This window comes from Prionailurus bengalensis, chromosome D1, assembly GCF_016509475.1.
Source record: "Prionailurus bengalensis isolate Pbe53 chromosome D1, Fcat_Pben_1.1_paternal_pri, whole genome shotgun sequence".
Classification (NCBI taxonomy): domain Eukaryota; kingdom Metazoa; phylum Chordata; class Mammalia; order Carnivora; family Felidae; genus Prionailurus; species Prionailurus bengalensis.
The window spans coordinates 78,620,603-78,631,303 of NC_057346.1; the positions used below are offsets into that span (position 1 = coordinate 78,620,603).

At 36.9% G+C, this 10,701-nt stretch overlaps 1 protein-coding gene across 1 annotated transcript; it reads right to left on the bottom strand.

Moving 5' to 3' along the window:
* Window positions 1-1,949: 1,949 nt before the first annotated feature.
* Window positions 1,950-10,344, bottom strand: LOC122483629 (small VCP interacting protein). The gene is made up of 4 exons (XM_043580829.1): window positions 10,193-10,344; window positions 8,084-8,134; window positions 7,256-7,369; window positions 1,950-2,664 (listed from the first exon to the last, which is right to left on the bottom strand). Exons 1-4 carry the CDS (start codon window positions 10,244-10,246, stop codon window positions 2,650-2,652), a joined length of 234 nt encoding a protein of 77 aa, XP_043436764.1. The 5' UTR covers window positions 10,247-10,344; the 3' UTR covers window positions 1,950-2,649.
* Between the last annotated feature and the right edge of the window lie 357 nt (window positions 10,345-10,701).

Here is a 10,701-nt window from a genome sequence, read left to right on the forward strand (position 1 = left end):
AAAAAGAAACATGCCTATCTGTAAATTCAGGGATTGTATGAACATACCAAATAGCCTTTAGCTCTGTTGTTCTCATTCATGCCAGAGGTAAGAGCGTCATGGTTTCCCTAACCATTCACCCAAGTTCTAATTATTCAATACGCCGTGAAGATACAATTTTGTTAAAGAGATGGCCAAACTCAATTTTTATATAAGAAAAATGTATATTATGTCCCCATAAGGCAATACAGAATTTATAACAAACTATGTATGTGAAAACTATTAATTACATTCCAAATACAATTGGTGAACCATAGTATCACATATAGATGTTTTAAAAAACATGCAGCATGTTAACAAAGGGGCTATATGATAATATACAACTTTTTTTACCATATTGTCTGATGATTAAAATTAAGAAGCAGTGGTTTTAGCATTTTACATCTTAATATGATAGTTATATAAAAGTATTTCACTGTTTCAGTTATATTTTAGTCATTTGTTGGAGGGTTTGGGTGACATATTAAGCATTACCATGTTTTCCTACTTGAATTATGATTTATGGGAAATTGGCTCCAAGTTAAGTTTTCATCAGGAACTGATTCATAACTTGATGAGAGAGAGGTTGGATATATATGTGCTTTTTTTAGTAGTCACTTAATGGTTTCCTATCAGGCATCTAGTCTCCTCTTTTCCCTTCCCCTTCCTAAAACTATTCTTAACATTTGAGTATCACCCCTTAGCCCATGCAACCCATATCTTTTTGCAGAAAGCTGATTATACCCATGGAAGCAGGCCATGCATGATTGGCTGGAGCAGGATATCCCATTGTTCCCAGAAAGCAATACACCAGCATATCGTTCATGGTTCAACAGTAAATACACATGGTCTCTGGATATAAACTCTATTAGAAACAGGGCATTATCCCCTGGATGTAAACCTTTGTTTACACCAACTCAAGTTGTAATTCTTAAGACGTAGTACAGATAAAATTGTTCTTTCTATATTAAAGCAGAAGGAAGGATTTACACAGTTCAAGGTTAGTACATTCTGGCTTTATATCTATTCACCTACTGATGATGTTTTTCTTCCTTTCTGCCTTGGAGAAATTAATCATGTTCATAAAGTCAAAAATTTTATTTCTAAAATAAAGTTCAATGATTTCACTATCCTTTATCAACAAAAATACCCTGACCTTCTAAAGGATGAAGAAAAACTGAGCCTGTCTAAATATATGTCTTGCCTGGATATTCATAAACTATTTTATGCCATAATAGAAAAAATAATTTTTCCAATGAAGAGTCAAGAGACCTATAATATAGTTCAAACTCTAAAATTATCATATATGATATACCCCTATGTAATACAGGTCTTGTGGGAGGGATGAGCACAATGATGGCTCAGTTTTCTTTTTGTAAATCAAATAAGCTGGTCGAATTTATAGTCTCCATTGGCACTTAACTGTCTTACAAATTCTAATTTAGGGCTCAGATTGTGGCCTTGTCATCCAAAAGAGTTAGCAACCAAATTAAAAGATATAGGAATTCTCCTATTTTAGCTTATTATATACTAAAAAGGAAAATTCAAAAAACAAAAATGCTATAATGTTACTAATGCTCATGTTACTAATGAACAAAAACTAGAAAAGTTTATGACTATGCATCACATAGAGTTACCTCATAGTATGTTTATGTTTAAAGTAGACCTTTTAAATACAGTACCTACATGTTTCTATTTCATACATTCACATTTGCCTTGGCAATTTCGCATGTGTATAAATCTTGAGATCATTCTTTAATAAATACAAAAGAATAAAAACACCTATGAAATTTGGACAAATCTATTATCACTCAATATAGCCCATCAGATTCTTAAACTCATTCAGTTACTACAACTATCTTTAGAGCTGAGTCTGACATCGTGTAATAGATCACTGCCCTCTGATGGTACTATTAATATATAATTTTAAATTCAGCAAGCAAAAAAACACTTTTATTGCAATGTAAAACCCTACATATTAATTTTATAAGCCACAGAAATAGAAAATAAATTAGGAGAAATTCAACAGTTTCTACAAATTTTCATTACTCATTCATTGGTAAGATACAAAAATTTAGTGTCCCTTCACATAAGCCCTTCAAATGATTTTCAACATTTTCCCTGATGATCAGTTTAAAGGCACAAAGTCCATAATTTTAAGCAAAAGCCTTCATAGATAATGAAATAAAAACAGATACAAGGCTAAGCAGAAAAATATAGATTGCTAGGTCATCATATAAAGGAGAGAAAATACAATGGCAAACTTTAATGTCTGAGGTGTATGCAGACTTTTTGCATGCGACATATATATATATATATATATATATATATATATATATATTCACTATTTAGGTCCATGTTTTAATTACTAAAAAATGGCAAATCACCCACTACCTGCACAAGAGCAAATGTAAGAAAATAAGTATTTGCTGAAGGGTCTGGCCATTTTCTAAGTTTGAAGATCAAAAACAGTTTCGGTCTATCAATACTGGAAAAGCACTGACTGCATTTAATGGCACTACAATTACAATAAATTATTTTATTTATTCAAAGAGAAGACATTAGGCTGCGGACGTCCACTTGATTGCAGATATTAGTTACTGGCAGTAGACTTTTCTACTCACGTTACGCTTATGAAACTGTCCACTAGAAAAGATAAAAACACATGGAGACAAGTAAATTTTATTTAAAGTCAATGTAAAAATATCCTAGTGAACAAAAATAGAAGTATGGGCTATACAAATGTGAAGTGATTTCTGTGCATAGCAGTGATTAGTATAATTTTACATGATGGTCAACTTCTGAAATAAGACAAACGATTGTTTAAAGACATAAAGAAGTAAAACAAAATACCTGGGCAGATTAATGGGTAGCTAAATCCCAAATAACCAATAATTAGCTCAGGAAAACCAAAAGAAAGTACCACAAAATAAAAGCAATGAAACTGTAAAATAAAAATACAGGAATTCTTGTTTGAGGCAGGGAGCCACAGAATGGCAGAAATTGTTACGTAATGGTTTGGCAAAGTCTTTTTCTTGCTTGACTTGAGAAACTTTGTTGTTCTGTTCAATCAAGTCTACTACATCTGCAGGAGTAAATTCTGAAAAAGTCACTGGGATAGTACCAGGTACTTACCAGTCTCTTGAGTAGTGGTTTTCATGTACATCCAAGCAATATTATTGGGTGTTATATATATTTTTTAAATCTGTATTTCAGTTTTGAAAATTAAGGGTTAATCCAAGTAAATTGCTTTCATTTTAGGACTTCTTAGAGACTTGGAACACTGTGCACTTTTGAATCTCTAAGAAAGGGATTCAGTATACAATATCATGTCCAGGAATTTAAAATATTTTATTTTTTACCACGGGACTCTATTTCCCACAATATATCTTTGAAGATTAGTGTTAAAAAGACCAGAGCAGTGATTCTCAATCTGGTTTGGCGCATTAGGCTACCTCGAGGAGCTTAAGAAAGTCCTGATGACTAAACTCCACTCTCAAAGATTCTGATTAGCATAAGGTGGGAGCCAAGGGTCAGCCTTTTTTTTTTAAAAATTTTTTTTTAACGTTTATTTATTTTTGAGACAGAGAGAGACAGAGCATGAACGGGGGAGGTTCAGTGAGAGGGAGACACAGAATCTGAAACAGGCTCCAGGCTCTGAGCTGTCAGCACAGAGCCCGACGCGGGGCCCGAACTCACGGACCTCGAGATCATGACCTGAGCCGAAGTCGGTGGCTTAACCGACTGAGCCACCCAGGCGCCCCCAGGGTCAGCCTTTTTTGAAAGCTCCTCATGAGATTCTAACATGTAGCCAGGGTTCCGAGCCACTGCATTAGAGGTCTGCCACTACTCCTGTACTGTCATATCCTGTACTGGTATTAGTTTGTACCATGTCATCATCACACTGAGCTCTTAAAATAAAGCTTCCTTGCCACTCTAGAAGAGAGTGGGGGGGGGTCCTCAAAAAATTAAATCATTTACATGATCCAGTAATTCCACTATTGGGTATTTACCCAGAGAAAATGAAAACACTAATTTGAAAAGATACATGCACCAGTATGTTTATTGCAACATTATTTACAATAACCAAGTTAGGGAAGGAGTCCAAGTATCCATTGATAGATAAATAAAGAATATGTGGTGTATGTATACACACACACACACACACACACACACACGCACACACAAATATCACTTAGCCATAAAAAAGATGAGATCTTGCCATTTGCAACAACATGGATAGACCTAGAGGGTTTTATGCTGAGTGAAATAAGTCAGACAGAGAAAGACAAATACCATATGATTTCACTTATATGTAAAAACAGAAAAAACAAAACAAATTTTAAAAAACAGAAACAGGGTCATAAATACAGAGAACAAACTGATGGTTGCTAGTGGGGAGACGGGCGGGAGGATGGTCAAAATGGGTTAAGGAGAGTGGGAGATACAGGCTTCCAGTTATGGAATGAGTAAGTCAGAGGGAAAAAAGGTACAGCATAGAAAATACAGTCAAGGGTATTGCAATAGGGTTGTACAGTGACAGATGGTGGTTCTAGTGAGCATAGCATAATGTATAGACTTGTGGAATCGCTATGCTCTACACTTGAAACTAAACTAATGTAAAATTATGTGACAATGAAAAGAAATTAAAAAGAAAAAAAAATGAGGTTGCCTTCCCGGAAGATAGTGAGCATTGCCAATGCCAATCATCCCCGGAAGAGGCAGCGCTGGTCAGATGATGAATATGTGGAGTACATGAAGACAGAGAGAGGCCATGTTTTCCTCATACTGTGAAGTCTGGTGAGGAAAAATCTAGCTACACGGTAGAGGCCACACCAGGCCAGCCTGCAGAACAGGCCTGGCAGCAGCTCTTAAAGGACCTTAGGCCAACGGGTTTGAAGATTAAAGCTACTCTCTGCCTTCTGTTTCCCCTTCTATTAGCATTGAATCTCTAAAAACTTATTTTGAACTTCACTGTATGCTCTCAATGATCTACACAGGTGGTGGAGGGGAAAAGAGCATGTCTCTTAAAGCTAGTGTGTCAATGGTAGAAGTGATTAGGAATATTCCAAGAGAAAATGACCCAGAGTACAGCAGGAGTGGCTTATCACAATGAGCCACTGTCCACCTTGATGGCCTTGAGGGTGATTTTTATTAATGGAACCAGAGAGCTTTCTTGTAAGAACAGTACACAAAGAAAAACAGGCAAAAAATTTAAAATTGGGATGATTTTAATTCTGAACACTGCTGAAGGGACCAAAAGCAGCACATGGCCTAATTTATTTCTAAAGTATAGGCTTCAGATTTAATTAAGAAAGCTACTTTCTTTCTTAGAGTTTAAAATCTGATGTTAAATTTATTAGATTAAAATATGTCAAATAAATACCTTCTTAACTCTGACTATATATAAAGTATCTTTTTCTTATAACATTATATGTGATTTTGATTGTCACTCAATACCCCCATTTCTTCTATTATGAAACACTGAAATTCAGCATAATTTCTGGCCACACACTTTAATTTTCACAATTTTTGTTATTGTTTTTGAGAAACTTCTATGAAATAAACCTGGTGGCATACACCTATATCTCAGTAATGAACGCAAACATCTATACTTCTGATAAATATCCTGATTTTGTATCAACCAACTGTTTCACTTACCAGAAAATTTATTCTCTTCTATTGTGCAGGTATATAAAAAAACATAAGCACAACAGTCACAGCTATTTACCTTAAGATTGAAACCAATTATTCTATGCACTGTTAAAAGTTGATAAAATCATATTTTCTTTTACTTTCATTGACTAAACAAAACTAGATGAATTAATATACAATGGTAAAATACACACAGATAAATCTTACTTCTGCATGATATTCCTGAGCCAGAAGCACCTCTTCTCAGGATGCTTCTAAACTGCCGGCCCCACAGGATAGGAGGATATATACATGTATGTATTTATATATAGTTTTAAGAGCTCCCCCCAAAAAGTCAGTGCTATTGTAATAACATTGTATGGTGACAGATGGTATCTACACTTGTGATGAGCACAGCAAAATGTATAGAGATGTTGAATCGCTATGTTATACACCTGAAACTAATTAACACTATATTAACTAGACTTAAAAAAATTAAAAATCAAAAAACTGAATTGCAAAGACAGTAAATCAGCTAAATAAGTGCTAATAAATCATTGACAAGTTAGATATAAATGACTGAAATTCAGGACATTGTCCTTGTGACAAAAACACTTACGTGAAAAATTTATTTCCTTTAAAAATGGACCAAAGAATAAAATCTTTTTTTTTTTTAATTTTTAAAAATATTTATTTATTTTTGAGAGACAGAGTGAGACAAAGTGAGACTTGGGGGAGGGGCAGAGAGAGAGGGAGACACAGGTTTGGAAACAGGCTCCAGGCTCTGAGCTGTCAGCACAGAGCCTGACACGGGGCTCAAACCCACACACTGTGAGATCATGACCTGAGCTGAAGTCGGATGCTCAACCGACTGAGCCACCCAGGCGCCCCAAGAATAAAATCTTAGTATCTGAACAATATTTTCTTGTGCTTTAACATGTAAAATAAAACCTTTCTAGAAAACCTTTATAGAAAACTGTAAAGATCCTCAAGTTCAGGGTCCTGTTTAACTTGTCCATCATTGTATTTCCATGTCAAGAGCTGCAATTGCTACGTTGGGAGGTGGGAGGTGTGTATGTCACACTCACCCCATAGAGTCTATTGTCCAAACTGACATTTACTGAACTATGATAATGAGTGACCATGAAAAGCTCAAAATCCTCAAATCACTCAGTGAAAAAAATGTAGGTTATTTAAAAAAAAAAAAAAAAAGGGATCTATAGTGTAATCCAATTCAATTAAGATTGATGTACAAAAGGATATTAGAAATGAGGTCTGTCAAAATGACACTGAATTGGGGTGAATTTTATGTTCTTCTTTATACTCTTCCATATTAAGTTTCCTATATATTGTTATTAATCATATAAATACAAAATATTAAAATACAGTGCTAAGGTAATCAGGAAAAACAATCTATTTTCATTTTTGGAAATGCTGGAATGTCCACATAAATTGGCACTTCTTCCAATCTATTTATTTATGCTTTTAAATTAATTTAAAATTTGCTGATAATCCATTTCAAGAAGAAACTATTGAATAGATTGCTACTGACATTTTTTAACATTCCAAATTAATTAAACTGTAAGTAAATTTTAATACTTACCCTAAGTCCACCTTCTGGTGGGGGCCCAGATGTAGCAATTTGTTTTTCTATTTTTTCCTTTTTCTTTCTCTTTTCTTCCACAGACCGAACATCCAAAATGCCCCGAGATGCAGCCTTTAGAAAATGTATTAAATGGTTTAGAAGAACAACAAAAATTAGCATCCAGTGTCCAAAAGGTATTTGTTTGTTGCTTTTTAGGTTTTTCTTTGGAAGAGAGTTTTATTTGTGGTAACAAAGAATTAGACTACTTCTATAGAAGCTTTGCATAAAGCATCATTTCTTCACTGGGTATTTTTCCCCTAAACTTAACTTGACATCTGTCAGTGCTTTATAAAGTATGGCCACTTTATCCCAAAGAAGAAGGTTTTATTAAAGGGGCATCTCACATTACAGAAGACATCTGTACAGTAATTTTCATGCATTAAATGATATAAATGCATTAATGTATGTTATGGAAATACAGAAATCATTTAAAAATGATTATATATAAATTCATAGGATATCAGACACAATTTTCATTACAGAATACTAGTAATAAGCATCTATTGAGACTAAAGAACACAATTATCTATGTGGGCAGAATTTTATTAAAAAAAATTTTTTTTACTATTTATTTTTTGAGAGACAGAGCATGAGCAGGGGAGGGGCAGGGAGAGAGGGAGACACAGAATCCAGAGCAGGCTCCAAGCTCTCAGGTGTCAGCACAGAATCCAATGCAGGGCTTGAACTCACAAACCGTTAGATCAAGACCTGAACCGAACTCATATGCTTAACTGACTGAGCCACCCCAGCACCCCTATGTGGGCAGAATTTCATTTCTACTCTTACCTCCTTCTGTCTTCTCTCTGCAGCCTCTGCAAGCTTTGCTCTTTTCTCTTCCTAAAGAAATTGTGTGTAAAAATATGTTGTAAAATGAAACCAAACATCATGGATAATTTATATATTATAAACCAATATATACAAAACCAATTTACAAAAATATTTAGTACTCGTTCAAAACGTCCCACTAAGACTGCCACTATTTACAATATTTATGAAATACTTAACTTCCTGAAATTCATTCTCCAAACCGATATACCCTCAAATAAGCACATAAGACACATATACGTAACATGTATTATAAACGCATATATATTATATATATTCAGGTTGTGCTATAAAATAATATAGTTGCTTTTTTTTTTAAGGCTTACAAGCTAGTCAGTTTAATAATAAAACAAATGGCATTTAATAAGACGAGAAAGGAAACATGTGGTTTGAGGTAGGTGGTATTTTCAGGAAACAGTCATGAATGAAGTGGGCTAATCTTATTGTGTAGGACATGAAGCCCTGAAGGAAATTTTAAGAGGTACTGCTCCATGTTGGGACACACTGAACATTACTTTTTATATCATGTATTACTATTATTAATTATAAATTATACATTCATTAAATATATAAGACAGTAAGCAGCATTCCCTTGGCAGCTGTGTTAATAATTTCTTTGTTTACCCTACCACAATACATATATTCATTCATTCACTGGACAAATATTTATTGAGCAACCATCATCCCCCAGGAACTTTTCTAGGTGCTGAGGATGCGTGGTAAAAAAACCTGACAAATGTTTCCAACCACATGGAACTTACATTCCAGTGAAGGCACACAGTTAAATATAATCAAGTCTGTTTAACATGTCTGTTAAATAGTTGTGCTTTGAGAAAATACAAAGAAGAGTATGGTGATTAAGAATTGGAAGGGTGGGTGGGCGGTATAGTGGGAGATCTATTTTACTTTGGGAGGTCCTGGATAAACCCCAAAGATAAAGTGACATTCCAGTAGTGAACCATGTGTTTATCTGTGGGGATAGCCGGGAGGGCTTAACAAATGCTGGCATATTGGTATTTTACCAACAGCCAAATAAACAAAATTAACAACATTTAAAAGCAACATTAGCAAGAAAGACAAGGTAAATTTTCCCATATCAACTTCCAGATCATTTTTAGTACCTATAATCAAATGGCTGAAGAGTTAATGTACTTCCCCAAACACCTTACTTCCTTCAACGAATTTTTAGGTAGAAGAAGAGAGTAATTTAGGTTTTCTATTATCAACAACCTGTAAGGACTATTAATGTAAAGATACTGTTATAAATAGAAAGCTACAAAAGGTATAAATGACTTGTACCACAAACCACTTAAATACGAATTTCAGCTAAACAATGAATAATTTCTAGTATATGTCCCAAATATTGCATGAGATACACCTATTCTTAAAATACATATTTTTTTGATCTACAAATTCAAATTTAACTGGGCCTTCTGTATTTCTATTTACTAGATGTGGCAAAGTTACAAACTCTACATTCCGTACTACGTAAAATCTTTATTGTTTAAAAAGAAATTAATAAAGAGATAAAATGGTAATGGGAAATAGCTGATTATTATAATATCCAACAGAGCACAGGAGCGTAAGAGATTTTATTAAGCACCTTCTTTATACAGTTGGTACAGACACAAGAAAACGCACATCGCCTAGATTAAGAACTTCAGTTGCACCCTGACTTCATCCACCGCATCGCCAAGAATGGCCCACACACCGCACCGTCTGCGTACGCCTGCGTCCTTAAGAACTCCCAATTTCCCCCAAGTGTGCGAAAGGTAAACAGACTCCGGAGCCCCCTTTGGGCAATTTTTTGTAACGGAAGTGGAGAGACCGACACGGAGGCGGCGGCGGCTGTGGTCCCGCGGCCAGACCCAAGGTCCCTCGGAGCGTGTCCACACGTCTTCGCCAGCAGAGACCCACCGGCGAGCTGTCCGGTCCGCGCCTCCGCCCCCAACGGCCAGCCCGGGAGCCCCCAGCTCGCGGCCTCCGACGCGCACCTCCGGAGAACAGGTGCGCGCGGCGCGGGTCGGCCGACACGGGAACCCGGGGACGCGGGTACGCGGCCTTACTCACCAGGTCCGGCGAGGGAGGCGCGGACTCCCCCGGACAGGGAAAACACATCCCCATGGGGAGAGCGGCTAAGGGGTCCCTCTCTGGGCCCGCCCAGACCTGACAGTGCGAACTGCGCGGTCAGATCCGCTTCCCAGGTTCGCGGCGCTCGCCCCGCCCCCACCCCTGCCCGGCGCCTCGGCTCCGCCCCGCCCCTCTGCGGCAACGCCCCGCCCCACCCCTCCTCCGCTACAACGCCTTCCCCCCCCCCCCCCCCCGCCTGTCTCTCCACCACCCCGTCTCTCCCTACCGCCCTCTAGAGGCAATTCGCCACCGCGCTCAGCACAGCTCCTCCTGGCGAGTGCCAGGGTGGCAGGCAAGCAGGCAAGGCCTCCACGCCAGGAAAAGCTTGCTGAGTTTGGGTAGCTAGAGGGAGAGAGAAAAATAGAAAAACTACCTTTTCTTTACTCACTTGTCAATGGACAGATTAAGTTGTTTCCCTGCGTTGCTATTGTGAGTACTACTGCAATGAA

What these genes read in the sequence shown, in the direction of transcription:
- LOC122483629 (XM_043580829.1), bottom strand. Translation starts at nt 10,246, where the DNA reads ATGGGGATGTGTTTTCCCTGTCCGGGGGAGTCCGCGCCTCCCTCGCCG. An exon ending in CGCCTCCCTCGCCGGACCTG is followed by an intron (nt 8,135 to 10,192) that starts GTGAGTAAGGCC and finishes CAATTTCTTTAG; the next exon opens with GAAGAGAAAAGAGCAAAGCT. An exon ending in CAGAGAGAAGACAGAAGGAG is followed by an intron (nt 7,370 to 8,083) that starts GTAAGAGTAGAA and finishes CATTTTCTAAAG; the next exon opens with GCTGCATCTCGGGGCATTTT.